The following is a 12,933-nucleotide window of genomic DNA, read 5'->3' on the forward strand; positions in this document are numbered from 1 at the left end:
ATATTGATTGACAAAAATTATTCTCACATTATGTGAATAATGTGCTGATTTTTTTACGTTTGGAGCTTTGCGGGGGCCCCGGGCAGCTGCCCAGCCTGCCCTCCCTTAAATACGACCTTGCCTCTTCTCCTTGTAAACAAATATTTCTAACAAAAAAACACGAGTTAAATAAGTAATCATTTATTAAATTTTTAAAATTCAAAACATTATAGCTCAAAAATAATTCAAAATCAATTTTTCATTCAACCTAATAATACACCAAAGGAGCAGTGTAAGCCACTGGGTTGAGTGTTCCTGAGTAAGCTAATGGAGCTGAGTACGCCACGCCAGGATAGACAACGTCCGAGACTACGGCAGGAGCACTATAAGCAGCCAAAACTTGAGGGTTTGGTTGTGGGTTTGGTTGAGGATTAGCCAATGGTTTCGCTGCAGCGAAAGCGACAGCTAAGAGAGCGAAGAAATGAACAAACTGAAAACAACGTCAAAATGAAAATTATTCGTTTTTATAATTAATACTTCTTAGCGAAAGGCCACAGGGCAATAATTTACGGCGCCGTAAGAGCAGTAAACCCATTGGTTGACTAACTCCTCCACCAATTGTAGATTAAATAGGAGTTAGTCAACCAATGCCTCGTCAGGTTTACTGCGCTGACGGCACCTTAAATTATCGCCCGTGTGGCCTTAGCCTTATGGATTAGACTATATTCGATTCGATTCAATTCGCTTCGATTCGATTCTATTCGATTCCGTCTATTCGATTTATTTTATTTAATTTTATCTATTTTTTTTATTTAATTATATAGTTTTTATTATTTTGGTTAATTTGATTTCATTTTATGTAGTTTTATGTATTTTTTTAATTTCATCTAATTTTATTTCATTTTACTAAATTTATTTAACTTTATGCAATTTTATTTAATTTTATTTAATTGTATAAAATTTTGTGTAAACTTATTTGATATTTTGTAATTTTAATAAATGTAATTTAGTTTTATTTATTTTTTTCAATTTTATTTAATTTAATCAACATTCCTATTGTGGTTTTGTGGACAAGCGGCTTAATTTTGCGATAATAGTTTCGGCGTGTAAAAAAGAAACATAGTATAAAAAATAATTCGTGAATAATTTCATGCATGTGCAACGATATAATGGAGGAGCTGTACTTATTATTTTTTTATTAAATTATGTAAACAAGTTTTGCCCGTTACAGCTTTATATAGACCGGGCTGTATCGTCGCCCCCGCTAGCGAAATTATTCCGATTCGATTTTTTTTGCACACCCAAAAAGAGGTCCTTATAATATATCCACAGGGTGCCGTGGTCGAAAAATTGTTTAAACAATTTTTTTAAAACAAATTCACAAAAATAGTTTTTTCATTTTGAACAATTTTTTTTAGATAATTTGGGTCATTCTGAGCAAAAAAGGTCTCTAGTCATTTTTTTTTTCTAAAATTGATTGTTGTCGAGTTATATGCGATTAAAAATTTGAAAAATCGAAAATGGCCATTTTCAAAGCTTAATAACTCGATTACAAATTATTATTATGATATTCAAAAAGTGACCAAATCAACTTTCAAACCCCTTCTTCAAGATCCTGAAGAGATTTTTGTCATTATTTTATTTCAAAGCTGTTATTTTTAACTATTAACAATTAGCGCTATAGTCCAGGATGTATCGTCGCCCCCGTTAGTGAAATTATTCTGATTCGATTTTCTTGCACAAACTTACTCAAAAAGAGGTCGTTATAACATATCCACAGGGTGCCGGGCGGTACCGTGGCCGAAAAATTTTTTTAACAATTTTTTTTAACTTTTTTTTAAAAACAAATTTTTTAAACAAATTCACAAAAATAATTTTTTCACTTTGAACAAATTTTTTTTAGATAATTTGTGACATTCTGAGCCAAAAAGGTCTGTTGTGATTTTTCTCTATAATTGATTGTTGTCGAGTTATACGCGATTTAAAATTAAAAAAATGCGAAAATGGCCATATAAATCGACAACAATCAATTTTAGAGAAAAATCGCAAGAGACCTTTTTTGCTCAGAATAACCCAAATTATCTAAAAAAAAATCGTTCGCAATGAAAAAATTATTTTTGTGAATTTGTTTAAAAGAATTGTTTAAACAATTTTTCGATTACTCCACCGCCCGGCACCCTGTGGATATGTTATAAGGACCTCTCTGAGTAAGTTTGTGCAAAAAAATCTAATCGAAATAGTTTCACTAACGGGGGCGACGATAGAGTTAGACTATAGGGCTAATTGTTAATAATTAAAAATAGCAGCTTTGTAATAAAATAATGACAAAATTCTCTTCAGGACCTTGAAGAAGGGGTTTGAAACTTGAATTGGTTACTTTTTGAATGTCATAATAATAATTTTTAATCGAGGTATTAAACCTTGAAAATGGGCATTTTCGCATTTTTCAAATTTTTAATCGCATATAACTCGACAACAATAAATTTTAGAGAAAAATGACAGGAGACCTTTTTGCTCAGAATGGCCCAAATTATCTAAGAAAAATATTGTTTGAAATGAAAAAATAATTTTTGTGAATTTGTTAAAAAAAATTGTTTAAACAAATTATCGACCACGGCACTGCCCGGCACCCTGTGGATATGATATAAGGACCTCTTTTTGAGTAAGTTTGTGCAAAAAAATATAATCGAAATAGTTTCGCTAACGAGGGCGACGATACAGTTGGACTATAACGCTAATTGTTAATAGTTAAAAATAGCAGCTTTGTAATAAAATAATGACAAAATTCTCTTTAGGACATGGAAGAAGGGGTTTGAAACTTGACTTATTCACTTTTTGAATTTCATAATATTAATAATAATTTTTAATCGAGTTATTAGCCTTGAAAATGGCAATTTTCGCATTTTTCAAATTTTTAATCCATATAACTCGACAACAATCAATTTTAGAGAAAAATGACAAGAGATATTTTTTGCTCAGAATGTTCCAAATTATCTAAAAAAGTATTTTTCGAAATGAAAAAAAATTATTTTTGTGAATTTGTTTAAAAAAAATGTTTAAACAATTTTTCGACCTCGGCACCGCCTGGTACCCTGTGGATATGTTATAACGACCTCTTTTTGAGTAAGTTTGTGCAAAAAAATCGAATTGGAATAATTTCGCTAGCGGGGACAACGATGAAGCCCGGTCTATTATTAAAAAGCGAAATCAATATTATTATTTACACTTTACACGTATATGTAAAATAGCATACAACCAAAAAGTATCTATTACAATAAATATTTTGAATTTCAATAAACTCGTGTCGTGTGTTTGGAAAGCAGACTGCCTGTTATATAAAAATAAAAATATTTGTCTTCAGATGTAAGTAGCACGTGGAAAGACACTTTTGTATTTTATTATCTAACCTGCGGTTGGTTAAGGCATTCTGTGTTTGGCAAAAGCTATATTTGGATTATATTCTTAGAACGATTATTATATTGTAACTGTTGTGTAAGTAAAAGTGAAATCCATTTTTTAATTGAAAAAGATTGATTAAGTAGATCAGTAATTAAATAATAATAAAGTATTATTATTCCGTCCTTAAGTTAGTCAAGAATGTGGATTAAATAAATATTATACTATTATATTTATATTGTTCTTATAAAGTGTTATGTTTATTTATAGGCTACACGTCTCCAAGACTCCAAAATGATTTGTCGTTTGCTATGTAACATTTTTACGACTACGAACCCAGTCCAGAAATTGAAATCAGGAGAGGAGTTAGGCAGGGAAGTATTATGTCTCCATTCCTAGAATACACTATAAACCGCAAGGATTTCTGCTGCGATTGGTCGTCAAAGATTTACTCTGATTGGTCATCATCGTCAGCTGATTTTGACATAGACATGATGGATTTTGATGAATTTTTTGTGAGGTTATGTTTATGTATTTGTCTTGTCCATAGAAAAGGGGGTCTTGTCTGTTTAATCAATCCTCGATTTGGCGCCTTGTTTTGTGTTTTGGCGGTTTTTAACTCCAAGCACATATTTTCTTAGTCTGTTTGGCGGTTTTTCAACAGCAAACATACATACAAAATTTCATTTTTATATTTCAATTTTTCAGTTGTTTGAAAAAAATCTGTTCGTTAGAACACATTATTTGATTAACCAAGATTTTGTTTAGCAAGAAACAATGGATTCGATCTACCAATCTACTACTTCAACGAGCCTTCAATCGACTTCAACTAGCCATCAATCGACTTCAACAAGTTCTGAATTTGTCTCAGGAGCTCAGGATTTGTCAAGAACCTGCCATCTTTGCAGCAAAATATTTAAAACTGTGAAAATACGAAATCATCATATCAAAAGCATACATAAAATAGATGTGTCAGTTAAGAAAATTAATCATATTGTTTGTCCGTTATGTGAGCAAGAAACTAATTTACAAACCCATGAAAATTTACGAAAACATCTCAAGGAGAACCACCAGTTGAGTATTGAACTAATAACTTTGGAATTTTCTAGCAAACAAGAATATGAGACATGGAAAGATAAGCAGAAAATTGAGACCAGTTATGCATTGACTAGAGTATGTAATACAAAGGAACATAAGAGCTTATACTATGAGTGTAACAGAAGTGACATACGTGGTAAGTCCAATTCTTTGTTACTTGTAATAATTAAAACTTATACTTGTCTATCTTTAGGGTATAAGCCCAACTATAAAATTAGGACAGAGAAATCTGGTGGATCAATTAAAATTAAAGAGTTTGTCCCTCCAGACTTATTTGCAAACAGAGAGATCAAGGACAAGTTTCCGTCAGTTATTGGAAAACACATGCTGGACATGAAGAAGAATTAAGAGCCATGCATCTGTCAAAAGCAGAAGAAAAAATGCTTGTAGAAAAATTAACCGCTGGGGTGCCACCTAGTAGAATTTTAAAAGATTCAAGAAAACTGGAAATACCACAACTAGATAGACTTGCTGTATCAACAAGTAAGGATCTCGTAAATTTTTCCACAAAGTATAATATACACAAGAAAAGAGATCAAAATGATATGGTAGCTGTAGCCTTAAAGGTTCAGGAATGGAATACTAACAACAAGAATTATGCTTTCTTATTCAAGAAAGAAGGTAAACACCAATTTTTTTTGATAGCTACCAACATTATACCTTATTAATCAATCCTCTTTCAATATGACTTGTGTGAATTCTTATCCTTGCTTGGCTCGTATAAGAAATCTTACCCTTAAGTAGAATAAACATTTATCCCTTGATATGAAATATACAATAAGCATTTTTAAAAATATATAAGTATGCTAGTTTTAGTTATTCGTTAAAGTTAATTTGTTAAGGAGATGATGGTGGTTGATATGTTAAATTTACTGATTTAATTGTTACCTTTGCATCCCTCAAGTAATAAATCTCACACTTGTCAGAAATCAACAACTTTCACCCCTTAAATAACTAGTTTTAAATTGTCCTTTTATTATCATCATTGCTATATTTATAACACCTTTTTGGGCCTTGGCCTGTTGAAGACCTTGAAGTACTTCTTGTTTCATTTGTTCCTTATATCTAATGTTTGGTCTTCCTCTAGTTCTATGTCCAACTGGCATTTATTCGTGTATTTTGGAACATATTTCATCTTTTCTGCCCTTTCCACATGTCCCTTCTACCTCAAGTCATCCTATTTATATAAATATTATGATATAAAGATTGTGGTATGCCCTGTACAATTAAAAGGTATATCTTTCTCTCCACATACAATTTTCTGTTACTAGTTTATACTTATGGTAGGGGAGCCCAAGCGGGGATTTTTGCAGTTACTCGAGCGCGTCAGATTATCATATGGAGAGAAACCTGGTATCCTGCAGATGTACCTCTATCATATATTGGCTCTTAACACAGGGGAGTTCGTTAAGGGGGGCCCGAAAAAAAAAATCTATCCTTAAAAAAGCTCGAAATTGTCAGATTAAGATAAGGTAAGTTAAGTACATGCAAAAGAGTGTATATTTCAAAAATCTGACGATTTGAGCCGGGCATAAGGAAATGAACGAGTCCCAAAGTTTCACAAGAAAAAAGCGAATATTTCGCGAAATGAATGACAGATCGAAAAACTAAAAAATATGCGCTCAATATTTTTTAAAAATCTATCGAATGATACCAAACACGACTTCCCACGGAGAGGGGTGGGGGGTAAATTTAATATTTTTAATACGAATTCCGCGATATTTCGCGAAATGAACATCAGATCGAAAAACTGTAAAATACACTTATTTAATATTTTTAAAAAATCTATCGAATGGTTCTAAACACGACCCCCTACGGAGGTGGGGTGGGGGGTTACTTTAAAATCTTAAATAGGAGCCCCTATTTTTTATTACAGATTTGGATTCCTCACGAAAAAATAAGTAACTTTTATTGGAAACATTTTTTCGAATTAAGCATAGATGGCGTTATAATCGGAAAAAACGATTGTTGGAAATGGAAAATTAAATTAAAAAATGGCAAGCGCCCACTAAAATGGAAAATGTTACTTAAGTTTTTTTGGTTTTAGGACCTACTCTTCACAACCCACTAGGTCTCCAAAGCGCTCGAGTGACTGCACATTTAGCATACTTTGCTCCCCTACCATAAAATAAATTTAAAACACATTGAAAATTGGACATACATCAAAATTTTTCATTTTGCTCCATTCCACTTAAGATTTTTCCTTCAGAATTAGCCAATTGGCTTTCTTTATTTTTAGTAAGTGTCCAGGTTTGAGATCCATTACATTAGGAAAAATGAAAGAATACCCATGAACGAACATATAAAACACACTGTATTTTCCTGTCACCGTGCCACACAAAAAATTGGCCAGCGCCAGCTTACATGTAATAATTATTGTTATATGTACTTACACTGGACAATTTTCTTTGTGACACGGTGACAGGAAAATACAGCGTGTTTTAATATGTTCTTTCATGGGTATTCTTTCATTTTTCCGACTGTATGTGAATAACTGGTCTTATTTTATTAAGGTTTTATACAGGGTGTCCCAAAAAGATTGGTCATAAATTATACCACACATTCTGGGGTTAAAATAGTTTGGTTGAACCTAACTTACCTTAGTACAAATGTGCTTATAAAAAATTACAGCCCTTTGAAATTACAAAAAGAAAATCGAGTTTTTTCAATGTATCGAAAACTATTAGATTTTTTATTGAAAATAGACATGTATCATTCTTATGGCAGATACATCTTAAAACAAAATTATAGTAAAATTTGTCCACCCCATAAAATTTTATGGGGGTTTTGTTCCCTTAAACCCCCCCCCCCAATTTTTGTGTACCTTCCAATTAATTCATGATTGTGGTACCATTAGTTAAACACAACATTTTTAAAACTTTTTTTGCCTCTTAGTATTTTTTCGATAAGCCAGTTTTTATCGAGATGTGGCTTCTTATTTAATATATTTACATAAAAATTTTATGGGGGTTTTGTTCCTTTAAACCCCCAACTATTTGTGTACTGTGGGGACATCCTGTATACGTGGCACTTTTTTCTTGTAATATTACCTGATTTTAATTCTTTAATTTAAGCTATAGTAGCTTTTATTGGCTATGAATATTCTTCTTTGCCAACATTAATATGACATGTTTTGCCTACATACATGTATTCCATTTTAACTTGATTGGTTGTCAGTATACTGGTCCATGTAATTCATTCTATCTGATTTAGTGCCCATATCATGTTCCATATTGTTCTTACTATTATTTTTATTAGGAGAAGAACATGATGTGCTGAGGACAGAAGATTTTGCCATTGGATTTATGAACAAGATAATGGAGGATAAGTTACGAGAATTCCCTAACATAATATGTGTGGACGGAACCCATGGAACTAATAAAAGACGGATGGACTTAACAATAATGCTTATTAAAGATGACCGAAACCAAGGATTTCCAGTTGCCTTCTTACTGTCAAACAGACTGGACCAACGAGTTCAAGAAGTTTTTTTAGGTATGTATTATACAGTGAGAACGTTTGGTTGGAATAAATTCATTATCTCAAGAATGAGCGAATTTGGAGAGAACTCCGGAGAAAGGTAGATTTTTATTCTTAAATTATGACTTTTTGGCATAATACGCCACAATAAGAATTTAAATCATAATATGCCAAAAATTCATAATTTAAGAATAAAAATCTACCTATCCTGATGTCTCTCCAAATTTGCCCTTTCTATTCCCAATTTAACGTCCTCACTGTATAATTAGTAACAATTAATGACTGGTAAGGATAATTTTTAAATCTTTAGGTGCCCTCAAGAATAGGATGAAGACAGAGATTCGCGCAGATCATTTCATGAGTGATGATGATCCCAAGTATTACAATGCATGGGTGAATACAATGGGAAATCAACCGAATAAGCTTTTATGTACCTGGCACGTGATCAAAAATTGGAATTTTCAAGGGAAGAGTAAAATAAAGGATACAACTATAAAGAAGGAAATGAAAAACGACCTGAGGCAGATTATTACAGAAACGGATGAAGAAAAATTTATGGAATTACGGGATATCTACTTAACCAAACTGAAAAATGCAAATGAGACAGAATTTTGCAATTATCTGGAAAAGTAAATAATTATATGAAATCGTACATTTTAAGACACATTAAGTATATTTTTTTCTAGGAAATACTTTAAGTCTATGAAGAGAACAAAAACGTGGGCCCATTGTTATAGAAGAAATTCTGGAATTAATACCAACATGTCCCTGGAGTCGCTGAACAATCTACTGAAGACCAACTACCTAAATCGGACTGCAACAGGAGGAATCGAGAAATTATTGGATACTATGGATGAGCTAGTGGAGGTAAAAATGTGGAAAAGAATTGTGGACATAAAACGGCCAAACGCGAACAATTATCAGGACAGGACTATAATTCAGGCACACAGAGGGGCAGAAACGATCAAAAGGAAAATGGAGGTTACGAAGAATATGGAGGTATATGGGCAATATCAGGTAAGATCCCTTACGGATCCTAATATATTACAAAATGTAACTTTAAGACAAGTGTGTGAAAGTGAATGTAAGATGTTGTTTTGTAGAGTTTGTAAAATTTGTATACACCGTTATCAGTGTGACTGTAGAGTATATGCAGTGAGAAATACCTTGTGTCAGCATGTGCACTTGGTAAGAATGTATGAGGAGAGCGTGGGTACTAACTCTGTTTTAGATGATGCTGCAAGGTGTTTGGGAGAAACTTCAATTATCAAATCAAGGCATGAGGAGGAAATTAATGAATTTATCAGAGGGACGCTAGAACAGACAAATCTAACCCAGGAAAAAACCAAACGAAATCTTCAACAGGAATACGTCAATAATATGATGAACAAATTAGATGACGAATCTTTTGCCAAATTTATGAGGGTGGTTCAAGGACCGTTGGAAAAACTTAATGAAGAGGCAATGAACATTACAAAGAAGCGAAAAATGGAGAAGCAGCAGTATTTTCCTTCAAATAAAAAAAGGAATGTTAAGTAATGTTATTTATAGATTTTTAGTCCTAGGTGAGATTTAGAGTAGTTTTATCTCGCCATTGCACCAATAAAGGGCTCTCCTCTTGAATAAAAAAAATTTAAACAAAGCTATTTAGTGTTTTATTTAGTTTGAAATAGTTATTTCCAGTAAACCTTTGCTTAATTTTGTTCAGACCATTTGTATTAGCACCCAATTCAAAATATGTTTTTGGTATCATACATTTATGGTGAAATCTTAACAAAATTTAGTGCAAGGTTCTAGAAATAAAAGTAATTTTGAATTTATGCTATGACAAAGGACAAAAGACAATAGGACAAAGAAAGCTACGAAAATATATTATGCGATTAATATGATACTGAGAAAATGAAAAATCAGCCAGGACACAAAAATACATAATGTATATAATACAATATCAGTACCAACTCTTCTATATGCAAGCGAGACATGGGTCACAAATAAAAGACATGAAAGTGCCAGAAGTGAAGCAGCTGAGAAAAATAGCTGGAAAAACGAAGATGGACAGAGAAAGGAACGAAAACATCAGAAATGTACTGTCAGAACCAATAGAGAAAAAAATTTAAAAAAGAAAGCTGAATTGGTTTGGTCATATAACTAGGATGAACGAGAACAGACTAGTAAAGAAGGTAACATGCCAAAAGACAGGGGAAAAGAAGAAGGGTGGATGGAACAAATTGAGGAAATCGTGACAAAGAGAGGGAAAACAGTGCAGCAGATGGAAATGGCAGGAGACTGGAAGGCGTGGAAGATATGAGTAAAAGATGGATAGGTGATACCAAAGTCCGACGCTCTTATAGGACATAAGGACAACAAGAAGAAGAATTTATGCAAGGCAGACTTGCACGTAGTGTTGATTAATATTGAAAAGCCAAGAAGGCAAAGTATGATAGAAAGGTGCAAATAAAACTCAAAAGTAAGTTCTATATGACTGCATTAAAACTAGCTATGATGTATGGACGTAGGGTACTGAATATTGGGCAGTAAAACATTGGAATGAACAGGAATTGTATATTGTTGCGATGCGAATGATTCATTAGCTGAGTGGAGTAACTATAAAAGATAAAGTTAGGAATGAATATATGAGAGAAAATTGGGTGTAGATCCCACTGGAAACAAAATAAGAAACAGGTTAAGGTATACGTTATGAGGACCACACCATGCAAGTAGAGGAGAGGTGGTTAGTCCCTGTAGAATAGGAAGACGAAAAAGACGTGGTGGGCGACAGTTAATCAGGATATGCGTGTAAAAGGTATTCTTGATATGGCACAAAAAATTTGGAGGAAAATAAATAGAAAGCCAACTGTACAAAAGAAAGGAAAGGCAAAAAGAAAATGAATGTTCTAGAAATAAAAGTAATACGAGGAACAAACCTCTAAACAAAACATTACCTAATAAAAATAAAATAGCCTACATATTTAATAAAAACAGCATCACTAACAAAAGCAAACACATATTATTATCGAATTTAAAGTTACAAATTCACATAATAGGTTATGTTTACCTACATATGGCAAAAGGAAAAATTTCTACATTTATAAAAATAAAATAAAACACTCTAAATAATTATAATTCTTATAATAAAATTGTAATAATAATAGTCAGCTTAATACTAACGAATATTCCCTGCTTATACTACCCGCCAAATTTTAAATTAGGCTATGTCAAAATCAGATGACGATAATGACCAATCGGAGCAAATCTATGACGACCAATCACAGCAGAAATCCTTGCGGTTTATAGTGTATTCTCTCCATTCCTATTTAATGTATATGTATAGTGAAGCTATTTTTGAAGTATTACTATCTCAAAGTGAAGGAGTAATAATTAACGGAAGATCTATTAACAACATCAGATATGCAGATGACACCGTGATTGTGGCAAGCGCTGCTGAAGAACTCCAATTACTGTTAAACAAATCAAACAGTGTTTTAGATACTGCAATATGGACTTGAAAGCTGGACTTTGACGAAAGAACACATAAATAAGCTACAGTTCTTTGAAATGTGGTGTAACAGGAGGATGCTTAGAATAGTAAGGACACAGAAGAAAACTATCACCGAAGTATTGCGAGAAATGAGCAAAGAATACGAAGTAATAAAAACAATAAAAATAAGAAAGTTACAATATTTTGGACACGTAATAAGGGGACATTAATATGAACTGCTAAGACTAATAATACAGGGAGAGATAAGGGGATGAAGGAGTATAGGAAGAAGGAGAGTGTCCTGAGAAGTAAAATCTGAAATTATATACTTAAAATTATAAAAGGAGTAAGACATTTTAATAAATAAAGAACCCGGTATAAAGAACTCACAGCTTACTTGAAAATACTTGACAAATTCTTCCATTTTGATAAATTTTGAAGAGAAAATGAAAAGGAGCAAAAGAAAAATAAATTTAAAGTCAACGTTTAAATACCTATTAAAAATATAAAAATTAAACACATTTTCAACAAAAATTTAAACAATAAATACATGTTTGTTTTACTTACGATTTTGAACATTTTGATTTTGTATGTGTAGTAAATTTGTCTTTCAACAAATGATACTATTGTCTTCTCAGTGTCAACTTTTATACCAATTTAATTCTAGTAGCTAAATCATTATGCAGATTTTGGGCGTGATGCAGAAGTCAACATCTATTGTCTATTTTTTTTTTGTTCGGTGTATTATTTTTTTTAAAGGAAGACCAATATTCGAGGACGGTATATCTACCCACATCCACATTTTTAAATCGGAAAAAAACTATTTGTAGTAACTTTTTATAAATATTTATGACATTTATGATTCGTCCCTTATGTTTTATGTAAACAGTATCAACCCGGAACTGTCATACAAAAAAAAATATTCATAAGTATCTGATAGTATAAAGATTTATTTTTTTACAGTACAATTTGACCCTTATATTATAGTGGGTCAAAACATAACCTTTTTTAAGGGCGTTAGACAGAGCTGAATTGTTACCACTGATATTATATCTAAAAACTGAAAAATATTTGTACAGGCACTGGAAAAGCACTTCTTATTCTTCTTCTTACTGTACCTATCCGTTCTGGATGTTGGCGATCAGCATGACTATCCTAACTTTACTTACGCTGCTATTCGGAATACTCCGATTGTAGATGCATTGAACCACTTTCTCAAGTTTTGAATCCAAAATATCCTTCGTATCCCTGGTCCTTTCTTTCCAAATACCTTGCCCTGAAGAATGAGTTGCAACAAGCCATATGTCTGTTCATTCCTCATAATATGGCCAAGATATTCTAGTTTTCTCTCTTGATTTCGTTAATAATCTCTCATTTCTTTCCTTGACCATTCGATGTAGTACCTCAACATTAGCAGGGCCGCGTTTAGGTCAAGTGACGCCCTAGGCAATTCTCTAGTAGCCGCCATTCAAACATGTACCATTTTTGCGAAAAAATAATGC

The 12,933-nt window shown here is 32.5% G+C and overlaps 2 protein-coding genes across 2 annotated transcripts; one reads left to right on the plus strand and one right to left on the minus strand.

Moving 5' to 3' along the window:
- Positions 1 to 164: 164 nt before the first annotated feature.
- On the minus strand, positions 165 to 12,162 carry LOC126884741 (uncharacterized). The gene is made up of 2 exons (XM_050650921.1): positions 11,999 to 12,162; positions 165 to 469 (listed from the first exon to the last, which is right to left on the minus strand). The coding sequence occupies exons 1-2, from the start codon at positions 12,008 to 12,010 to the stop codon at positions 248 to 250; spliced, it is 234 nt and encodes a 77-aa protein (XP_050506878.1). The 5' UTR covers positions 12,011 to 12,162; the 3' UTR covers positions 165 to 247.
- LOC114332369 (uncharacterized) lies at positions 3,867 to 9,546 on the plus strand. The gene is made up of 5 exons (XM_050650902.1): positions 3,867 to 4,609; positions 4,667 to 5,094; positions 7,732 to 7,968; positions 8,264 to 8,582; positions 8,640 to 9,546. Exons 2-5 carry the CDS (start codon positions 4,827 to 4,829, stop codon positions 9,490 to 9,492), a joined length of 1,677 nt encoding a protein of 558 aa, XP_050506859.1. The 5' UTR covers positions 3,867 to 4,609; positions 4,667 to 4,826; the 3' UTR covers positions 9,493 to 9,546.
- Positions 12,163 to 12,933: the final 771 nt, after the last annotated feature.

The sequence above is a fragment of the Diabrotica virgifera genome, chromosome 5 (genome assembly GCF_917563875.1).
Source record: "Diabrotica virgifera virgifera chromosome 5, PGI_DIABVI_V3a".
Lineage (NCBI taxonomy): Eukaryota > Metazoa > Arthropoda > Insecta > Coleoptera > Chrysomelidae > Diabrotica > Diabrotica virgifera.